This window comes from Entelurus aequoreus, linkage group LG07 (assembly GCF_033978785.1).
Source record: "Entelurus aequoreus isolate RoL-2023_Sb linkage group LG07, RoL_Eaeq_v1.1, whole genome shotgun sequence".
Classification (NCBI taxonomy): domain Eukaryota; kingdom Metazoa; phylum Chordata; class Actinopteri; order Syngnathiformes; family Syngnathidae; genus Entelurus; species Entelurus aequoreus.
In genome coordinates this window covers 28418220-28442271 of record NC_084737.1, presented here as the reverse complement: position 1 = coordinate 28442271, position 24052 = coordinate 28418220, and the positions used below count along the sequence as shown (strand labels likewise).

General features: G+C 39.3%; 1 protein-coding gene across 4 annotated transcripts in view; it reads right to left on the bottom strand.

Annotated features, from left to right (window-relative positions):
* LOC133653644 (RNA-binding motif, single-stranded-interacting protein 2-like) overlaps nt 1-23194 on the bottom strand; it is a 51012-nt gene extending 27818 nt beyond the window's left edge. For 3 of the 4 annotated variants that reach the window (XM_062053159.1, XM_062053160.1, XM_062053161.1), the window contains exons 1-2: nt 23064-23194; nt 3127-3314 (exon numbers count right to left, since the gene is read on the bottom strand). In XM_062053159.1, coding sequence (XP_061909143.1) covers nt 3127-3314; nt 23064-23138 — 263 coding nt within the window. In that variant the 5' untranslated portion in view covers nt 23139-23194. Of the gene's footprint in view, nt 1-3126; nt 3315-13016; nt 13071-23063 lie in introns of all 4 variants that reach the window. The other variant, XM_062053162.1, reaches the window with a different exon arrangement.
* Between the last annotated feature and the right edge of the window lie 858 nt (nt 23195-24052).

Sequence of the window (24052 nt, the reverse complement as noted above, 5' to 3'; positions counted from 1 at the left end):
ATACGACAAACTTTGATTTTTGTTTGATTACTTAATTTAATTTTTCAACACAGGAGAGCTTCTTGCGTTGGCAGCCGTACGTGACACAAAGGTGGGTCAATCTTCCGGTGCCATTAATGTGCCGCGAACACCGGCTGCTGCTGTGCGCTTGAATATATCAGTATATATTATATACTGTATATATAATATGTAAATATTACATATGTTATATTTTATATTGCTACTATGGTACATTTTTAGTCTACTTTATACCTGCATTATCCTTTCCATCCTTTGTATGAGTTACTGTGTGGAACAATTTCGCTTTTGGATCAATAAAGTTTGTCTAAGTTTAAGTCTATGTCCACTGGCTGGTTAAGTGCACTGTGCACATCTGTTTTATTTATTTGAACTCCTGTAAGGCATGACTATTTCATGGCGTCGTAGTCCAAGCTATGCCCAGCAAGTGGACTGACATTGTGTCTTGTTCATGTGCATACCCAGTAACACAAGCAGTTGAGAGCTTTACATTAAGACTAGTATACACAATGCATGCTGCTGCTCTACATTATGAAAAGTGATAAGAGGGGCAGGGGACTCAGCCATGTGTGAGGGAGGGTGGAGTCTGATGTCCATTCATGGTCAACAACCAAAGAGGGACCAGGGCGAGGAGTGTAGCCACAGTAAAGATACCTAGGGAGAATGAACCTCCATCCCCTACTCTCATCTGCCTACATATAGATCTACAGATCCTGCACAAAACCAACTCTACGAGTGGGGGGAGGGGATCTGTCCTCTAATCGTATATGCTCACATTTGCAGTGAAAGTGAGTCTAATGCTATACATGACACATCTCCATGCTGCGACCCACTGTAGTGATAGTAATGAATGCATTTTATTAGAAACACAATACTTTTCCAGCCTCGTCAACGTGAGAGAGTCACATCGGCCCTAATGTGCAGGGCTAAAAGGCAAATTTCATGCTATGATTTTATCGGGCTGTGTAGAAGCAGAAATACGAGAACCACCCCCACGGAACAGAGCAGAACAGAACAGACCGCTACCTGACCCACAAACTCGGAACACAATTCACTCCACCCCTTCTAAATCCCCCCCCCCCCCTTCATGCCATTGCCTTGTTTGTCTTTCCCTTTCCCCTGGGCTCGCCGTTTCCTGTAGGGTTGGGCAGCCTCATGTGAGCCATATCTTTTAGACAGCTGTAAAATAGCAAGCCTCTCCCTCCCTTACTTGCTCAAGCTCCCTCCCTCCCCTTTCCCTCCTTTTCTCTCACTCTTCTCCTCTGTCACATTTTCTTTGCTCTGCTGGTTCTCATCACCAGGCTCCAGTCCTCAATTAAGCTGGCAAGGATCATTCATCCCCGCCATACTTGTTTTAATGACTTCCACTGGCAGTCTAACAAACATGTCCAATTGATTGGTGCATACTGCTGTTTGATGTCAGACCAATTTTTAAAGACCATCGTGGGGTATTATACAGACCTTAAGCAGACAGTATCAAACGACTCATACAATGTAATGCCCTGAAAGGGGTCCTATTTTGCAAAACCAACTTTCCTTACCTGTTGGTACCTGTTTTAAGACCTAATCTACTAAAATCTAAATACCAACCGCTAAACAGTGTGTGCAAACTATAATATGGTATGTACTATTGGTGACGTGTTGTGTTTGATCTACTAAGACTGCATGTGCAATTGAAAAGTGGTGCAGACCATCCATCCATTAATCCATTTTCTACAGCTTGTTCACACTCACATTCACACACTAGGGCCAATTTAGTGTTGCCAATCTACCTATCCCCAGGTGCATGTCCGCCCTATTTAAATAGAGGTTTTTGCCTGTACTCCCGGCATTACACTTTTTCCCCTCCACATTCATATTATTACGCTCTCCAACCTGTGTGTGATGTTGAACTAGCAGCACACATCTAAAATCAGTAACACCTTTTCTGCTATATAAAATCGCAATCTACAGACAACAAACTATTTTTAGTGCATTTGACACTCTGCTGGAAGGCAGTAGTACATTACACCACTGCAGCATATTCCTGCATCTGTAATGTTCCAAATGCCAGAAAATGCACGTTGAAAAAAAAAACCACCAGCAGACACCAAAACCCATACAATCAATTTGTTTTAATCAGCCCCTTAAATCATCCAGCAGCTATACAATTATAAAATTATATTGCTGAATAGATTGCTGATTTTGTTTTATTTCTGACAGTAAAAATATGTTGACACGCACACGTGAGCGCAAGATTATCTGTTTAGTAGATGAGATGTGCTTAGGTACACCAAGCCCTTAGTGTATTTGGGATCCCCATAAGTCAAAAAAAAATGTGGAATTGAACCATGGAAGCATGGAGGAGATATTTATAAAACAATTTTGCCTTCTTCCAAACGAGCTGTTTAGAATTTGAGACATTAATGACGTATTTTGCCTTAGCTACGTCAGCAGATATCTCCACATATGGTAGAGGTTTACCTGCAGAGCTTTGCGCAAGTCCGCCATTTTTATTCAGTTATAGTACAAAGTTGTAGTCAATAAGTTCCTTCTTTTTATCTTTCCTCTTGTTATGGGGAAGCCTAGCTCGTACATGCACATGCATCCTCCGCTGTTGCCATTTCTAATAAAAATTAGCCTAAAGTTCTGTCTTATATCTGTAAGTAGACTCTATCTGGAAGCGCTAAAAACTAAAACATGGATGACAGGGAGAAGACGCAATCGAAGTGGAGGCACGTAAATAAGACCGTCCACAAAACGGAGCAAAGAGACAGTCAGAAAGCGGCTTGAAGAGGGTTTGTAAAACATAATCTATGCAAAATGTTGACCAAAGAACCACCATTACATGTTATGTAGACCACAAGGAAGTGTTTTAAATGTAGAAAAAAAATCTAAATATGACCCCTTTAACATACTTGTTGGAAAATCTGTGCACAGAAGAACTGAATGAAATTATTTCCTTCATCATTCACCTGTTAGAAAGTAATCCTTCAAACAGGATTTTCCATCAGCCATCGCTCACTTCTCTGTTCCCAATATCCTTAGCCCCTTTAATCTGCTTCATGTGTGTCCACAGAGAGATTTATAGTGCGTGCGCTCTGAGAAAGAGTTTATTGGGTGACTTACGGCTGACAGAGTTTGACCAGATCCTGGTCTGTGGTTCCTGGGTGAAGGCCACGGATATACAGGTTGGTTTTGCTCAACTGCTCCCCGCCGTTATTTCCGCTGCTGCTGCCATTGCTGATGGTGCTGGTGTGGTTGCTGTTGGGGCTTGGAGGAGCCATCTGATGATTGGAGGGCGACACATACGTCTGCTGCAAGACACATTAAGGCTCCTGTTATATTTGGAAGTGTATGGTCCTTCTCTTATGCACTATGGTACTTCCCTTCAAGTGTTTACAAGAAGAAGTTTGTAACAACATGCAAATATGCATACAAGGTACAGTATTAGGTAATCACAAAATCTTTCACTGCACTTTCAAAATGAAAGTTGATCAAAGTAAAATTAGTGTGCAGTTGTTAGGTGAATGCATACATTTGAGTCAAACTTTATTAAAAACTAATAGATTCGTCAAATTGAGAGATCCAGATTAGGGGTTGCACAGACAAGTAGACTAATCTTTTTTTTTGTTTTTACATCGACTGATTTTGGCACTTCACAGCATTTCCTTTTGCATTTGTGTACCCCCAGCACAGCAGGAGTGCCGACACTACATGTCCCCGTGAAAAGTAGCTCTTTTGCGCAAGACCATTGTTATGTTGGATAAATTAAACAGTCAGAAAATCCAACTGGAGAAGGAGAAGAGGGCTGGACTAGCTTGGATTTGTCTTTTTTTTCCTGACTTTTGTGATTTTTAACATGGTTAAGTAACAAAATATTAAACACAGAGCTTTTTTTCCTGAAAATCAACCGGCTAGTATTGTACTTCCTGTCACACTATCCCTTTATCAAAGCAAAATTGTTGCAACTTTGCGCTGACATTCGGTAAAAATAGAAGCCTTATTATTTTCTTCTAAGTAGGGATGTTCCGATGAGGGTTTTATGCTGCCGAATCCGATACTAATCATCCATGAGTGAGATCGGCTGATACTAATACCGATACCAATCACATGTATTAATTGTACATTTTTCAATCTGTTTATGGTGGTGCTATTGACAGTTTAACAATATCAACAAAATATTTAAACTGGTTCCGTATTCTCTTTCTTGGTGTGTAATATGTTCAACCTTGTCCTCCAGTGACATTAAAGCTACTTGATACAAAAAAATGCAGTTTATTTGACATAATATAGGTGATTATTATTAGCTTAAAGTAGTGGCTGCAAACTGTGCATGAAGACACATAATTAGCTGCTCGCCGATTGTCAGCTGGGGAACTAAAAATAAATACTGTGTCAGCCAGAGGAGATCAGTGTTCGTAATTGGCAATAAAATGGCGATGACTTACTTTTTCAAAAAAATCGGCCAATGCTGATCGGTAGCTGATTGTTTGGCACATCCTTACTTTAAAGAGCTCCAAAGCATGAAGAATGAGACGATAAGACATTCAGTGCAGCTGGTGAAAGTTGACACAAGGTATAAAGTGGAAAGCGCAGTTGGATTAGTAGTCGTACCTGGGCGGGCCGCGATGGACGCGCACTCAGTGGAATTTAGGGTAAGGTAAGGTGTATGTTAAGCATACTTGCCAACCTTGAAACCTCCAAATTCGGGAGATTTGGGGGGGGGGGGGCCAGGGGGCAGGGGTATTTGGGGGAGTATATTTATAGCTAAAATTCACTTAAATTCAATTATTTCTTATATATATATATATATATATATATATATATATATATATATATATATATATATATATATATATATATAAATAAAATAAATAGTTATTCGGGAGAATGGTTGTCCCGGGAGATTTTCGGGAGAGGCATTGAAATTCGGGAGTCTCCCGAAAAATTCAGGAGGGTTGGCAAGTATGATGTTAAGTTCATGTTAAAGCTGATTTAAGGCTTGTTGTTGATATTCCTGCTACTGTTTGTAATTCATGTAAATGACTTGTCTGTTGTCAGTGAATACACATTGTGGCAAAACATTACCTCTTTCTATGTTTTTTTAAATATCATCAATGACTAGTCGACGTTGACTTGACAATCATCAGTGACTAGTTGACTTTAAAAAATCCAAAGTCGTGCAACCCCTAATCAAGATATCATTATGAGCAGATGTTTAAGCAAATTGTAACCTCAGATGAACAAAAATTAAGCCAATCAGTGTATGCCCACTATTCGCAGGGTTACTGTACATTCCAAGACCATCCGTGTATAGCAAATAAACGCAAGTAATTGAGACGCCCATAAATATGTCTATTTTTCACACTCTAATAAAGCCTGGACTATGATGCTGCATCTCAGTGCCATTGTACCCTACAGCAGGGGTCCCCAACCTTTTTTGCAACACAGACCAGTTTAATGTAGGCGTTATTTTCACGGACCGGCTTTCCACGTGTGGCAGATAAATACAGCAAAAATAAATGCATGAAAAATACAACTCACTCTAATGCTGAATTAGTGGGAGCCCTGGCCTGTTTCTTTGCGATGAGATCCCCAGCAGGAAGTCAGCCTTTGGCTACACTCTATCACATTTATATTTTATATGTTCATTAATGTGCATTGTATCATGTCAAAAAGTTATAACAAATATAACAAATGGCAACTTCCTATGAGGAGTTTTAATTGTTTATCTATAAACAAGCTTATTGGTGTGTTTAGTGGGACAGGCGAAAGTTAAGTCGGAGAAAATGCAGTCATTTATAAATAATTTAATGTTTCTGTGCGGCCCGTTAGCAAATGCGTCATGGACCGGTACCGGGGGACCCCTGCCCATGGAGTGATTGGTGTCTTATCAAGGCATGAGAGTGCAGCATGCTTGATCAAATACTTCTATGTATGTATGTATGTATGTATGTATGTATGCTACATATACAAACAGTATATGTGCCTTGGAATAAATGCTGTTGTGAATTGGCGCTTTATAACTAAATATAAATCATAATCCTAGTTTATACAATGAAATGATGTTGTGTGCTCCCTAAATGATTACATTGTTTTAATGTAAATCAAGGATCTAATGTGCTATGGGAAAATTAGTGATCTTTTATCAGCAATACCTGCCCTATTTATGTTTGTAATGAAAACATGAATTGAATACTGTATGTTCATTTGAAACAGATGTTGCTCTGGTTAAAGATGCCTTAAATTTTGCTACTGTAATGCCAGTTTAGGATCAAAAACAACATTGTTTTGTTCTTGGTTCTGCAAACGGTGTCAATTTTAAACTAATTTGAAGCCTTGAGTATCAAAAGCTTTTGGAAGAAATATACCCTGTAAAACTTAATGGGAATGACTCGTATGGCAATTTACAAAAAGTAAACGTCAATTTAAGTATAAAAACAAACATGTATGTAATTCAAATTGGCTGGAGTTGTATTCTGTTCTTACACAAGTTTTCATATTAAAGCAGTTTTTGCTGTGAATTATTTGAAAGGGTTCCGATGTTTGCAGTGAGCTGATTGGTATAGTTACAGTATGTTTAAATATTTTAATACAATTCATCATGGGGTTGCAAAGTATGTTTGTAGATAGATAAATTAAAAATGAGTAATTTTACATGCACCTATAAAACGAATAACCACAACTACAATTCTTTTGAGCATTCGATACAATAGTAGTGATATAAAAGAATACCACTGCAAGGTTTGGCCTTGGTCCTGCCTCTGTGTCAGGACCGGGGTAGGAGGAACTGTTTGATTAGCCAGGGTCAGCAAGGCTGGTCCCTGGGAACAATGGGATGGCTTGTTGGACACTACAAGGACCAGCAGCTTATTAACAGAGAAAGGCTTGTCAACAGACAGCCAAGCTAATTATGTCTGTCTATTGGTCTCTGCTGAAGAATTCTGATAAATGACTCAAATTTATCAGAATTAAAACGATTAGGATGCTCCTCCATGTATACAAAAGGAGAGTATAACGAGTCTGTAACTTAGAGAGGATTGTGCAAATACCGAACTGCAAAAATAATGGAACTGTGAGTAAGAAAACACATAATTACTATCACACACACGCACAAACAGAGGGGGAGGTAGCCACACATCACTAATGTATTAATAACTAAATAACTAAAAAGCATTTAAAAAGTAGAAGACTAAAATAATGTTTACTATTCGTGTATAAAATCTAGATAATGTTGATTTCTGTCTTGAAGAAAAAACAACTTTCATGACACTTTGGCATATAATCTATAAAGACAAGTAACATGACAATTACCTTATTTTCATTCAATAAAATGTGTTGTTTAAAGGTTAAAGCAGCAGTAACCAATTAATGCCTGCAACATCACTTTCTAATATAAAGCAAATCAATAATGAGCATGAAAGCTTCCTCAAATGGACGACAAAAACAAATTATGTAAAATATAGGTATGGATGCTACTGTTAAATACAAAGCCGTCTTACTTCACAACTGATTTCATATCAATTTTCCCTCGACAAAGAGCAGAAAAATAATTCCATGTTTTGCGGCTAGTGAGGGCAAGGATTAAGCGATGAAAAAAAGCTTAGCAAAACCATCATTTAATCAATCAAAATGTGTCAAAACAACTGTAAACAGAAGTATGTTTAGGAATGTAACGTAACAAATCCTTACACAACCACAGAAGCCTGATTAAACTGGGTGGGCTGTATGTACATTTTACACAGCAACTGTCGAATTTTCCCTATAACGGGATAACTTAAAAGTTTATTCTAAATCTGTTGAGCTAAGGAAGAAGAAAAGCTGGGCACGGATCCAAACATGTTTGTTTGTACAGTGTGAGGGGCAATGTTTGCTTGTTAAAGCCTTAACATTTTGCCTGCTTTATGTTTCTGCATTGAGGCGAGGGTGTATACCACGCCAGTTGATTCCTCCCCTTTCAAACCCACTTGCATAGCTCCTTGTTCAGAAGGCTTATATAGCCCATCTTTGCAATTGCCTTCTGCTCTGATTTACAATCGATATTTGCAATGAAAGTGACGGTTGTAACGAATCGATTAATTCCAGCTCCAATAAAGCTCTTGGTTTGTTCACTGCCGACAAAGGAAGCTAACAAGCTAAATAGTTTGACAAGTACCATGACTTAGGTAGAGGTGTGTGCGCACAGAGAAGTGACGAACGTACCAGGATGTGCAAAATTCTGAATTGAGTTGAGTAAGGGTGCACAATAAATATGAGGAATTATGATGTCGTACCAATAAAGCTGATAATGTTGGTAAAATAGCTCTGATTATCGATTTAAAAAACAACAAAAAAACTCTCCAATGAAGTGAGATTACCTATATGAATGGCGCTGAACGACTTTACCATCTTTGAAAATTCTGGCTTTTGTCAGGACAAATCTACAGGTACAGTTTGTCAAATGAACCTTTGTTTAAATCTTTCTTACCTCCTGGTGTGCACAAACTACAGTTAAATCTAGATTTAAAAAATAACATATATTAATAAGTTATTTGTATTGTACTTGAGAAGCAGGAAGTTATCGGTTTGAGTTTGTTGTACCTTCTTTACACATGTAATTTGAATTACACCAAATATTTTTTATCAACAATTAAGAATAAACAAGTCTTCTGAAAAACAGATAATTTTATTTTGATGTAGTATAACAGTCAGGTTTTCTATTTTGATTTCTTCCTGTCCAGGGCTCTTATTTTTGTTTCACTTTTTGTTTTGGGTTAGTCTTGCAGTGTCTTTACCTCTGCATCTGAGCACAGTTCTCTTCACCTCTTTCTGGTTGGTAGATAGGAGGCTCGCTTGTCCATGATTACCAATCTGGAGGATTTATTTGCCAGCGACGACTTAGGCTGGTTTGTTGTTGAATGTTCGTGATGTGATGGGCATATGCACACACACCCGCACCCACACCCACACCCACACCCCAAACCTTTGCCACCTCTTCCCCCCATGTGGTATGACGGACAACGGAGCAGCGTTCTCGTGGCTGGCAGCTTCGAGACGGATGCCTGCCCCCTCCCCTCCTGTTGCAAGTCTTGTGGTTTTTATGTGAAATGTTATGTGTGCTTATTGGCTATCAAGTTTTTTTCTCGCCCCTAGTCTGTGCCCCCTCCACCAATAGGAGCCCAATCTGAGATTGACTTTTTTTACTCATCTTTCCCCAGTGTGTACCTTTTCCCCCACCTTTTACAGGGTGCCGTTAAGTGGTGAACCATCACCATTCCTCTACTGTCTGACTGTACAATGTTTGTTTGTCTAAACTTGGACAGGTTTGTGGTGAAAATTACCTTTCGTTGTACTTGTGCAATGACAATAAAGAGCATACCATGCATACCATACCATGTGCCTCGGTGGTTTTCCCTTGCCTTATTTTGAAGTTGATCTACAGCTGTAGCCACATTAGTGCTTTCTGATTTTTCCCTAATAAAAGGACCTTTCATCTGCATGTCGCCTCTGCATCTTGAGGTCTTGCCAACAGTCGCAATGCGCCTTTGTAACAATAACTTTTAAATGATGGGAAATGGTGGAAAAATACTTCATTTCGCACAATGCTCTATCGAAGTATTAAATAAGGGGGGAACTTGTTTGAGTTCAGTGTTTGTAAAGTACATTCTTCCTGTTACTTGATTATAACAAATTTCTCGAAGTTGCAATGAATTTGATTGCATTGCCAGTAGGTCCAGTTAAAATTCCAATTGAACTTTGTGTGGTGTGGCGCCAATCTATTCATCAAATATCTTAAAATGGTAGAAATATAATTAGAATTTTCGTCGACTTAAGTTTACCTCATGTTGGGAAATTATCTAAACTTTATTTTGCCATTTTGTTTAACCTAACACAAGCCAGGCAGGGATAAGCAAAGGGCCAGATATTTCCTAAAGGCCATATACTGTATAGCTAACCCTGTATCTCATATTCATATTGTTAATAGTACAGTGTTTCCCACACATTCATTTATTTGTGGCGGCCAGCCACGAAAGAATGACGTCCGCCACAAATTAATTTTTTTTTTTTTTTTTTGGTCCTGTCCAGCTTCTCAGGCAAATCATATAGTTGATGTAGATGCCCATATCGGCTGTTCAGATTTACTTTACAAAAGAGAAGTGTAAGATACTTCTCTTGTTGCCTTATTTGTATTTGACTTTATTAAATGTATTTATATTATCATTTGGTGCAACCGGGCCAGAGCAGGAGGGGATAGAAAGAGAGAAAAAAGAACTTTATGTTGCTGGTAAATAATATGGTTGTAGTAGTAGGCTAAAGTTAAATTATTTAGTATGCACTAATTAAAGGGGCAGAGCTTTAAGAGACATTTTAGCTTTTATATTTTATAAGATATATTTTTTGTAAGAACCACAATTAATAAATATATTTCAGTGAATAACTTATTGTTCAAATCTGTATATAAATATGTACATAAAGTGTTGTAATTATATTGTAAAATGGATGGATGGACGTTTAAAACAAAACTGTTATTATTAATTAGTAAGTATACATTTTTTGAGCCTTTTTAGAGAAAATCATATCATTGTAGTAAATTATGCAAATTACTTGATGATGTCATGGTGACCACGCCCATAACCACGCCCACCGCCACGCCCCCCACCGCCACAGGTATCTTGGCAGTTTATGGGAAACACTGTAGTAACATCCTTACAGGCAGATCAGACATAAGATGCAACACCAGCTATTTTGATTCTGTTTTCAAAATTGTTAATTGGTAATTTGGTCCTTTTTTATTTTGACCAGCCTGTGAAAATCACAAATCCCATTTTTGTCAGCCCGTCACTGCAATCTCCCTCTCGCTTCTTTAGCATCAATGATGTGATGTTTGTTTTCCCACAATCACAGCTCCTTCCTGTGCTTTCTCTCGCGTTCACACTGACTATCAGGAGTGATGCACCTGCACAGGCCCGCCAAGATACAATCTATCGTCTGCCTAGTGACGCCTGTCTAATAGGGATCTGCTTGTTAGTGCTAATCCCTCTCATGTGCTTTGCAGTCAGACACTAGTGTCTCATTAAAAGTGCTCTCCTTGTGAGACAAGGACATCAGTGAGTCACATCCAAACCGACGACCAAGGCGAGTATGAGATGTAAGGTAAAACTGAAATTGTCCTGAGTGTGAGTTGAGTGAGTCATTGTTTATTTGTGTATGTGTGAGACCAAAGCCTGACCCACGTTTTCTACCCCCCACATATCACTTCACTCTATCTTCACCGGCATTGCATTGTCATCTCAAAGCATTCCTTGCATTCTGTCACAATACACAAATGTTGGTGTTTCCGTTCCTGTGCTGTTTGCAGCTTTTTTGGGGGTGAGCGTGTTGGCTTTAAGATTAGGGATAAAGCTGTCAACCGTAAATTCCTGGAGGCGTTTTTAGCGAGTACAAGAGACCTCTCTTTGCACACACACACACACACTAAAAACTGTCATATAAAATGATATAGGGGTAAAAATGCAGGCCAAGCTTGCCATTCCCATAACAGTAAAGGGACAAGCACTGTGTTTCATACTTACATTCCTACACATTAAATGGCCTACAGAGACAAAGAATGTGCATGCAGAGACTAAAAAGGTGATTTGGAAGACCATAAGTACGACAGGATGTAAGAGCATGATCACATCCATGGCCAAACCTTTAGTGTACCGGTAACTAACAATAAGTATATTTGGACCATCTTAATCCAGAAAGTTAAGTTTTAGTTCCAATGGAAACATCAATTCATCTGCCACAGTTTAAAGTCCATTTGCACAGTCTAATGAGATCCAGGATAAGAGCTGAAAAGTCTACCTCGTGCTTGGGAGACATAATAAAGGTTAAGGTTAAAAAACCAAACGTGACGCTGTCACTTGACACTTGGCGTATTTAGAGAAGAAAAGATTGGAGCCACATAATGTCTTTACATCTGCGGGGCACAGATTAAGCATTAATTGGTGAAAAACAAAGTTGGATTTATTTGTGTTGTAAATCAGTGGTCCCCAACCTTTTTGTAGCTGGGGACCGGTCAACGCTTGAAAATTTGTCCCACGGACCGTGGAATTTTAATTTTTTTTTTTCATAAAGAAATACAATCAAGTGTGCTTGCGGACTGTATCCCTGCAGACTGTATCGATCTATATTGATATATAATGTATATATTGTGTTTTTTATGTTGATTTAATTTTAAAAAAAAATATATATTTCTTGCGCGGCCCGGTACCAATCTTACCAGTCCGCGGCCCGGTGGTTGGGGACCACTGTTGTAAATAACGCTGTTATTCGGGACGCTGTTTTTTAGCTACCTTGTTATTAGCTATTTTTCTGTCACGCACATGTAACTAGTAGGGGTGTGCCGAAACATTGATTATTTCATGCAATCCGATGCAGCATGTGACGATTAATATTAATTAACGAATGTTCAAAAATCGATTATTTTCCATGACAGCAAGATCTTATAAACATAAACGCAGGAAGTTTAAAGGGACAGACTGTGCTGTATTGTAGTGTCTAGTTGTCTCCCGTTACGTTAAGGATGACGAGGAGATGGTCGATCAACAATCGCTTTGCTGCAAAACAGGCCACCGTCAGTTGTAACCACTAGGGATGGGTATCATGCCGCATTGCGTAAATCGATTAAAATTTGGTTCTAAATCAATTTGATCTGCACTTAAATATTGAAAATGTATCAAATCTGTTACAAAATACAAATGTACTTACTTTTTTCTCTTTTCCATAACCAATGAACACATATTAAACTGGAATTGCAAGAGAAAGTGTACTTGTATCACAACATTACATTATTACAAATTGCATTAAGGCATTATTCTTCAAGTGCATGATAACAAATATGTAAGTTATTCTTCTGGGACTCTTGTTTTGTTACTATAGTCAGACAGGATGTAACAGCGATTATATTGTGAAGACCAGAAGTGTGCGCTTGGTTTTTGTAGCGCACTTGACTACAGTGCTGCGTGCAGAGATAACGATGTAAACAAAAGTACCTCCCTAGTCCAGCTGCCGCCCTTTCTTCAGTGGTGATCTTACAGTAGAAGACCCTGAGTTACAAATACAATCAATAATAATATTAACAGTTTCAGTCAGATGTTTACATTACATGATGATAAAGTACAATGTATGGTTTACTTTAAGCACAAGCTGCTTGAAGCCGGCAAGTGCGGTCGTATATCTTTGCCGACAAAAGTTGTGATGGATTCTATTACTGTATACTTTCATGGTTCACTGAGAATCGTATGATATTGTTATGCTGGTAAATCCCTCACTTTTTTTTGTTTTGCCCTGTACGGCTTATTTTTGGCAGCTAATGTTATCATAGTCAATGTAACACGGTTGGTGCTTCCCACAAAATGTTACAGAGCGGCATGGATGCAATTGATATTATACCTAGTGAATTAATGTTGCAAAATGTAAAGGACATCGATCCATAATCGAATGAATTGATTATTTTACCCAGCCCTGGTAACAATGCCGTAGCAACCACAGCAACAACACTTATGTCTTTTATATCTGAACTCAATAGTCCTCTCTCACTCACGTCAACACACACACACACACACACACACACACACACACACACACACACACACACACGCACACACACACACACACACACACACACACACACACACACACACACACACTGGGCTTTAAAAGAGTCGGACGTCACAAACTCCAACACTACACGTAACTGACAGTTCTCTACAGTGTTAAATCTACAAAACTCTGTAGAAAAAGCTTGTGGTATTGGGTAAGATAAGTTACTTGCAAAGGGTTTTGATTGAAGTATGTATCCTTTATTTCTGAATCATTGTTTGGTATTAAACTTGTAAATTGCTTTACCTTTTGTAAAAAAAAATGTTTTTTTAAAAGTACACATCAACGCATTCAGTCAATTCAGATTTGGTTTGAAGAGAATACAAAAGTTATTTTAACCAATATCTGTGAAAACAGAGATTTTAAACTACCGTATTTTTCGGAGTATAAGTCGCACCGGAGTAGAAGTCGCACCTGCCGAAAATGCATAATAAAGGAAAAAAACGTATATAAGTCGCACTGGAGTATAAGTCGCATTTTTGGGGGACATTTATTTGATAAAACCCAACACCAAGAATAGACATTTGAAAGGCAATTTAAAATACATAAAGAATAGTGAAGAACAGGCTGAATAAGTGTACGTTATATGACGCATAAATAACCAACTGAGAACGTGCCTGGTATGTTAACGTAACATATTATGGTAAGAGTCATTCAAATAACTATAACATATAGAACATGCTATATGTTTACCAAACAATCTGTCACTCGTAATTGCTAAATCCGATGAAATCTTATACGTCTAGTCTCTTACGTCCATCCATCCATCCATTTTGTACCGCTTATTCCCTTCGGGGTCGCGGGGGGCGCTGGAGCCTATCTCAGCTACAATCGGGCGGAAGGCAGGGTACACCCTGGACAAGTCGCCACCTCATCGCAGGGCCAACACAGATAGACAGACAACATTCACACTCACATTCACACACTAGGGCCAATTTAGTGTTGCAAATCAACCTATCCCCAGGTGCATATCTTTGGAGGTGGGAGGAAGCCGGAGTACCCGGAGGGAACCCACGCGAGTGAGCTAAATAATATTATTTGATATTTTACGGTAATGTGTTAATAATTTCACACATAAGTCGCTCCTGAGTATAAGTCGCACCCCCGGCCAAACTATGAAAAAAACTGCGACTTATAGTCCGAAAAATACGGTAAGTATTTAGTCTAAGGACACTTTAGAAAGACAAAAGAAAGGCACTCTTTGAGTACCGTAATAAGAGCAGCTTTTTTGTGGGAATTGTGCTAGCTCGATCTGTCTGATATTTTATAAATGTTTTGTCTTGGTCTGTTTATGGTTGTCATGTGTTTTGTTCCCCATGTGCTTGTCTGTATCCTGAGTTGCACCTGTTCTTTGCCATGACCTTAGTTTCCTCAAATCAGCTCTCTCCTTCCTCTTGTGTCTAGTCCAGGTGTATTGAGTTGCCTAATTAGTCTGTCTATTTACCGGTAGTTCTCAGTTTGCAAATGTCCTATATGTGGTGAGTTGCGCACCAAGCTAGTGCTAGCTTTTGTGCTTATAGCCTTTCTTTTTTGTTTTGTGTGTGTCAAACAGTTTTACTTTCAACTTTATGTTTTGTATTTTGGGATCGTAAGTAATCTTTTTTTTTAACCGGATGAAAAAAAAGATGCATTGATATTGGTTATTATTGTTTAATAATCGAATCATAGCACCCAAATCGTAAGTGAATTGAAGTTAATTTGTTGGCTTAGCCTCCATTGTGCTTTCCGTCTCTGCAAGAATTTTTTTTTAAGTAACGTAAAAACGCTCCTGCTAAGTAACAGTGTTTCTGCAGTTACATTACCAGACGTTAAAATTACGATATAAACAATAGATATTTATATTGTACTATATCCATTTTTATGATGTACTATATACACTACCGTTCAAAAGTTTGGGGTCACCCAAACAATTTTGTGGAATAGCCTTCATTTCTAAGAACAAGAATAGACTGTCGAGTTTCAGATGAAAGTTCTCTTTTTCTGGCCATTTTGAGCGTTTAATTGACCCCACAAATGTGATGCTCCAGAAACTCAATCTGCTCAAAGGAAGGTCAGTTTTGTAGCTTCTGTAACGAGCTAAACTGTTTTCAGATGTGTGAACATGATTGCACAAGGGTTTTCTAATCATCAATTAGCCTTCTGAGCCAATGAGCAAACACATTGTACCATTAGAACACTGGAAATGGGCCTCTATACAACTATGTAGATATTGCACCAAAAACCAGACATTTGCAGCTAGAATAGTCATTTACCACATTAGCAATGTATAGAGTGATTTTCTTTAAAGTTCAATCAATCAATCAATCAATGTTTATTTATATAGCCCTAAATCACTAGTGTCTCAAAGGGCTGTACAAGCCACAACGACATCCTCGGTGTCGAGTGGGTCTGATATAATATTGTGAAAGTCCAACACATCAGCGAAAGTCCAGTCCATGGTGGGGCCAGCGGGAACCATCCCGAGTGGAGACGGGTCAGCAGCGTAGAGATGTCCCCATCTGATGGACAGGCTAGCGGTCCACCCCGGAGCAGAGTAGAAAAGAAAAGAAAAGAAACGGCAGATCAACTGGTCTAAAAAGGGAGTCTATTTAAAGGCTAGAGTATACAAATGAGTTTTAAGATGAGACTTAAATGCTTCTACTGAGGTAGCATCTCTAACTTTTACCGGGAGGGCATTCCATAGTATTGGAGCCCGAATAGAAAACGCTCTATAGCCCGCAGACTTTTTTTGGGCTCTGGGAATCACTAATAAGCCGGAGTTCTTTGAACGCAGATTTCTTGCCGGGACATATGGTACAATACAATCGTCAAGATAGGCAGGAGCTTGACCGTGTAGTATTTTATACGTAAGTAGTAAAACCTTAAAGTCGCATCTTAGGTGCACAGGAAGCCAGTGCAAGTGAGCCAGTATAGGCGTAATATGATCAAACTTTCTTGTTTTTGTCAAAAGTCTAGCAGCCGCATTTTGTACCAACTGTAATCTTTTAATGCTAGACATAGGGAGGCCCGAAAATAATACGTTACAGTAATCGAGACGAGATGTAACGAACGCATGGATAATGATCTCAGCATCGCTTGTGGACAAAATGGAACGAATTTTAGCGATATTACGGAGATGAAAGAAGGCCGTTTTAGTAACACTCTTAATGTGTGACTCAAACGAGAGAGTTGGGTCGAAGATAATACCCAGATTCTTTACCAAGTCGCCTTGTTTAATTGTTTGGTTGTCAAATGTTAAGGTGGTATTATTAAATAGATGTTGGTGTTGAGCAGGACCGATAATCAGCATTTCCGTTTTCTTAGCGTTGAGTTGCAAAAAGTTAGCGGACATCCATTGTTTAATTTCATTAAGACACGCCTCCAGCTGACTACAATCCGGCGTGTTGGTCAGCTTTAGGGGCATGTAGAGTTGGGTGTCATCAGCATAACAGTGAAAGCTAACACCGTATTTGCGTATAATGTCACCTAGCGGCAGCATGTAAATACTAAAGAGTGCAGGGCCAAGAACTGAACCCTGGGGAACTCCGCACGTTACCTTAACATAGTCCGAGGTCACATTGTTATGGGAGACACACTGCATCCTGTCAGTAAGATAAGAGTTAAACCAAGACAAGGCTAAGTCTGACATACCAATACGCGTTTTGATACGCTCTAATAAAATATTATGATCAACAGTATCGAAAGCGGCGCTAAGATCAAGAAGCAGCAACATAGATGAAGCATCAGAATCCATCGTCAGCAATAGATCATTAGTCATTTTTGCGAGGGCTGTCTCCGTAGAGTGATTTGCCCTGAAACCGGATTGAAAAGGTTCACAGAGATTGTTAGTCACTAAGTGTTCATTTAGCTGCTGTGCGACAATTTTTTCGAGAATTTTCGAGATAAACGGTAGGTGGGACACCGGCCGGTAGTTCACCATGAGGTCAGGATCGAGGTTAGGTCTTTTGAGTAGAGGATGAATAACCGCTTTTTTGAATGCTAGAGGAACAGTACCAGAGGAAAGTGATAGGTTTATAATATTTAACACTGATGGACCTAATAAAACAAAAAGCTCCTTGATAAGTTTCCCAGGAATTGGGTCAAGTAAACATGTTGTTTGTTTTGTCCCATTTACACATTTTAACAATTCCTCCAATGTTATTTCATCAAAGAGAGAGAAACTATTTTGGAGGGCAATGTCCGTCGTATATACAGTCATATTTGTGTTAATAGAACCCAGTTGTGGCTGGGATGCATTGTCTTTAATCTCTTTTCTGATGAGTTCAATTTTCTTATTAAAGAAATTCATAAAGTCATCTGCTGAGTGGGTGGAGCTACTGGGAGGAGTCCCTTGTTGGGTTAGCGATGCTACTGTACTAAACAAAAATTTAGGATCATTTTTGTTGAGGTGGATGAGATTTGAGTAATATTTAGCTTTAGCTGAGGTAAGCATGCGTTTATAAGTTATTAAACTATCACTCCATGCTTGATGGAAAACCTCAAGTTTAGTCGCACGCCATTTGCGTTCCAGCTTTCTACATGATAATTTCTGGGCTTTAGTTTCTTCTGTAAACCATGGGGTACGCCTTTTAGGGGCCCTTTTTAGCTTTAGCGGTGCTACAATATCAATGGTGTCGCGCAGGGCGTCGTTAAAGTTGTTAGTGAGGTTATCAATAGAGCCCACATAATTTGGGAAAGGTGCCATTACTGAAGGCAGTAGGTCAGTAAGAGTCGTCGTTGTGGCAGTATTAATGTTGCGGCTGCTATAGTAGTTATTATTATTATTATTAGTTTGTTGACAATGAGTCCGAACTTCGAATTTTATAAGGTAATGATCGGACATTACTTTAGTGTACGGGAGTATCGTAACTTTAGAGGTGGTGACACCCCTGACAAGCACTAGATCTATCGTATTACCGTTGCGATGCGTGGGTTCATTTATTATTTGTGTAAGACCACAGCTATCAATTATAGTCTGGAGCGCCACGCATGGAGGGTCCGATGGGGTATTCATATGGATGTTAAAGTCTCCCATTATGATTATATTGTCGGCGTGCGTCACTAGATCAGCAACGAACTCTGAAAATTCATTGATAAAGTCCGAATAGGGCCCAGGGGGGCGGTAGATGACAGCCAGGTGGAGAGGCAGCGGTGTGACAAACCTCATAGTGAGCACCTCAAACGAGTTATATTTATTATTTAGGTCCGAGGTAAGGCTAAAGTTTTTGTTGTATATTAGTGCAACACCCCCACCCCTTTTAATGGGGCGGGCAATATGCGTTCCCGCATAGCCAGGAGGAGACGCCTCACCCAGCGCAAAAAATTCGTCTGGTTTGAGCCAGGTCTCGGCTAAACCAACGACATCAAGATTGTTGTCTCTGATGACTTCATTAACTAATAACGTTTTGGAAGACAATGACCTTATGTTTAAAAAGCCCATATTATAGGTAGTGGGCTGTTTTGAGGAGTTTTTGTTGAAAGTATCCGTAGTAGCAATATTAATAATGTTACGTTTATTATGCATAGTGCACTTTAAATAATTTCGACCATATCTAGGAATTGATATGACAGGAATTTTTAGATTGTTTGCCACCTCAGTAAAATGCATGTCCACCTCTGACGCAGAAAAAACATTATGTGAGTTGTATATTATTCTAGAAGAATTGCTATGTGTGCAGGGATTATCCAGCCTGGCGCTGGCTAGTTCTAGCTTAACAGACTCCTTATTAGCGCTTCTTTGTGGATTAGCATTTAGCTTTTTCGTTAGCCCCGCTAACAACAAAGCATTTAGCTTTGTTGTTAGCCCCGCCCGACACCCCCGCTTCTGCTTCCGAGCGCACCGCTTACGTCTCTTTCGCTGACCGTCTCCGCTGGTAGTCGACGCCGCTGCTTCAAAGGCCACTGCTGGATGTAGCTCGCGAAGAATTCCCAAGCTAGCGAGCAGGTCCATCGTACACGCATCTATCAGCCCAAAATGGCCCGATCTCTCCACATCCAGAATTGTAAGTCGGTCGTAAGTGATCACGGAGTGAACACGCTGTGAGCCAGCCATGAAATTGACTGAATTGAGGGGTATTTTTGCCCTCACTTCCAGGAGCGCTCGCACGAAGCCGCTGCTCTGAAGCGCAGCCATCTTGATTAGTTAAGACTAGTTTAAAGTTATCTTCATTGAAAAGTACAGTGCTTTTCCTTAAAAAATAAGGACATTTCAATGTGACCCCAAACTTTTGAACGGTAGTGTACATATTGTAACTAGTTCTATTTTTTTTTGTGCAGTATTAATAATTCATAGGAGTGCATTTTTTACTACGAAACGTCGTAAAACGAGGTCCACCTGTAGTTATTATCCTCAATTCTAAGAACCATAGTAACCATGAACAAGAGGGTCAAAAAAACTGAATATTATTTTCATTGGGGCAATATTTTAGATATACACCACCGTTCAAAAGTTTGGGGTCACATTGAAATGTCCTTATTTTTTAAGGAAAAGCACTGTACTTTTCAATGAAGATAACTTTAAACTAGTCTTAACTTTAAAGAAATACACTCTATGCATTGCTAATGTGGTAAATGACTATTGTAACTGCAAATGTCTGGTTTTAGGTGCAATATCTACATAGGTGTATAGAGGCCCATTTCCAGCAAGTATCACTCCAGTGTTCTAATGGTACAATGTGTTTGCTCATTGGCTCAGAAGGCTAATTGATGATTAGAAAACCCTTGTGCAATCATGTTCACACATCTGAAACAGTTTAGCTCGTTACAGAAGCTACAAAACGTACCTTCCTTTGAGTAGATTGAGTTTCTGGAGCATCACATTTGTGGGGTCAATTAAACGCTCAAAATGGCCAGAAAAAGAGAACTTTCATCTGAAACTTGACAGTCTATTCTTGTTCTTAGAAATGAAGGCTATTCCACAAAATTGTTTGGGTGACCCCAAACTTTTGAACGGTAGTGTAGATCTCTACATTGTACTAACTCAATGTTTTTTAACCAAAGGACTTGTTGGGCCGTCAGCGCCGTAAGTCTGGCGCTTAGGTCATACGAGAAAAATAATTATAATGGATTAGATTTATATTTTTTTCTAGACACTCAAAACGCTTCACAGAGAACTGACAACCAATCTAGTTTCTTAAGCGCAAAAATTATGACAGTTCAATTAATGAACATATTCATTATTATTTAGTTTCTGTATTTCAGCACAACAATGATGTATGTAAATGTATTTTTCGTTAGTTATTTATGAATCCCTTTTTATGCAGTACATTTGGTTAGTATTTTTTTTTCCTAATCAGCCTGACCTAAGGCTAAGGTTTATGTGTTAATTAAATAACAATATTTGTGATTAACACATGGTTTCATATCATTTGACAAGGTTGTAAACTGTAAGTAGGTTAGATATAATTATTGAAAGTGATTAAAATCAAGAGTAAGATTACTAATTCAGTGTTAATATTTGAGTGGGCCTCAGCCCCTCTGTAGTGGAAAAGTTGAGCCCCAAAGTCAATAAAGTTAAGAACCCCTGTAGTAAGTAACAGTAAAATATATTGGGAAGAACTGTCAAACATGGTAATAGTTTGTTATAGGGATGCAGCTATCAATTATTTTAGTTATTGAGTATTTATCGAGCAATTGAAAAAAACACACTTAATAGGCTCAATGCAATTTTGAGGGAAAATTATTTGGATAAACCATGCAGTAACCTTCATTCTTTTTTCAAATAAATTTACATTATCAACATCAAAATTATTCTAATAAATATTTTATTTAAATAATCTTTGTTTTTCACAGCCACACAGATCATGACACCCACACACCACCATGTTCATGTGCGCTCTTTGCAGGGGCCGCATATTTAAAGTTCCAGGTAGGCTGTGCGTTCTAGATTTTAGAATGTTTTATTAGTTGCACTCAAACAATTAATCGAACCAACAGAATTAAAATTGAAGCTTTTTTCGTATTATTTCAATCGATTAATTGTTGCAGCCCTGGTTTGTTGAACTACATTAGCAATGACAAGCAGAATTGATCACGTTTTAGTGTCAGTAGAACAATATTTCAAACAGTTCATAACAATGCATTCAGCGCTTGTCTGCTGTTTCATTCCACAATGAACAAAAGTCCTACCTCTTTAGCCAAAAAAAGCTTTAAAGGCATGATGAAGAAGATCATTCTGCAAGCGACTTAATCTTTTGATCGGTTTTGAACATCAAAAACTTGGCTTCCAGTGTTTCAAATGTTAGTGACTCCAGTTGTATCAAAAACAGCCAAGTAGCTCCAATAGTTCTCTTTTAAACAGTATTCCTGCATACTGAAGAGAACAGAACATGTGTGAACTTGACTACAGTTGTGGACTGGACTTCGAAGAAATCAGCGTATGCGAAAGGCACAGAGGGAGAGAGAGAGGACATTAATAGAAAGCAGAGGAAAAGGGGGAGAAATCTTTTAATCCTTTTCTCGTCTCCACCCTCTCGTCGCAGTCAAAGATACAAACCAGGAGTTAGCACTTGAAGCTGGCTTTACAAGGCCTGCCTCTGTGCCACTTTGGCGTTTCGACAATGTCAAATGTGTCAACACGAAGTGGTGCATGTCTTCATTCAAAGACGACGTTTGCAGAACCTCACTTTTGAAATAAAACACAAATCCAGGATTCCTGGAATTCCGAGCCATTAAATGTGAGCAATCTGTATCTTAGCCAGCCGTGAGGCAGGAATGGAAATATAACAGACTGGGTCAGCATTGTTCAAAAGCCTTAAGAGTGTATGCACATATTAAACGGATCTACCAATCATATACATATATGCCTTCTTCAAGTCCAAACATACCACAATGGAAGGAGATCCAGTAAAAATGCAACCTTTGAATATAGATTACAATGTCAACCATGAATTTGAGCAATCGATTGTGTTCCATCTCTCATCGAGTTGCACTGCAATCAAGCATGCCCATATATTACATTATTGAAAACGACTAATGTTTACAAGTTTAGTCTCTTAAAGAGCTCTCTCTCTCTCTCTGGGTCATTATTAGTGGAATTGAAGGGGTGGGGCATATGACGCTAGGCGCAAAAGAGCAGAGAAAAAACTTTGCCAACTTGCGATAAATTCAATGAAAACATCCCCCAAGTGAAATGTTTCCAATGTATTGAATATAAATGGAAGATGATCCTTGTGGGATTGCCGTTGAGCTCCACAAGTAAATGAAGGGGGAAAAAGCGACCACAACCAAGCAGAACCAAACAGCTCCATGTTAGTTCGTAAACCAATATTAATAATAATTCAATAAAATTATGAAGAGAAGCAGCGTGAGAATTTCACCGCTCGCCTGTGGTCCACTTCTCTCAAGGACACTGCAGCTTAAAGCGGCCCCGAACTGGCGCCGAGCTCGGAACAAACAAGCGCTTCGAGAGATGATTTATTATCCTTCTTATCGAATGTTCGAGAGCAACTAAAGTTTACCTTCTTGACGCTTTTGCCCTGGTAGCTGTTGTACGCGTTTACTCCTCCGGTCCTTGGCGGCACAGAGAGCAGCATTTTGACGCGGCGCCGAGTGCGGAGGGGAGGGGGGGGGGGTCCAGGCAGGCGGGCGGGCAGCTGACGTCAGCCGGGGAAAGTGAGTGATTGGAGTCGCCTCTTTTGCCGGCGGTCGGAGGGTCTCCTTCTACATGCACGGATGGGATCTCTCTAGGTCGGGGGTCGGCAACCCGCGGCTCTAGAGCCGCATGCGGCTCTTTAGCGCCGCCCTAGTGGCTCTCTGGAGATTTTTCAAAAATGTATGAAGAATGGAAAGAATGGAAAAAGATGAGGGGAAAAAAATCTATTTTTTTGTTTTAGTATGGTTTCTGTAGGAGGACAAACATGACACAAACCTCCCTAATTGTTATAAATCACATTGTTTATATTAAACATGCTTCACTGATTCGAGTATTTGGCGAGCGCTGTTTTGTCCTACTCATTTTGGCGGTCCTTGAACTCACCGTATAGTTTGTATACATCGGGGGTCGGCAACACGCGGCTCTTTAGCGCCGCCCTAGTGGCTCTCTGGAGATTTTTTAAAAATGTATGAAGAATGGAAAAAGATGAGGGGAAAAAAATATATATATTTTTGTTTTAGTATGGTTTCTGTAGGAGGACAAACATGACACAAACCTCCCTAATTTTTATAAATCACACTGTTTATATTAAACATGCTTCACTGATTCGAGTATTTGGCGAGCGCTGTTTTGTCCTACTAATTTTGGCGGTCCTTGAACTCACCGTATAGTTTGTATACATGTATAACTTTCTCCGACTTCCTAGGACGTGTTTTATGCCACTTCTTTTTCTGTCGCATTTTATCCACCACGCTTTTAACGTTGTGCGTGAGTGCACAAAGGTGAGTTTTGTTGATGTTATTGACTTGTGTGGAGTGCTAATCAGACATATTTGGTCACTGCATGACTGCAAGC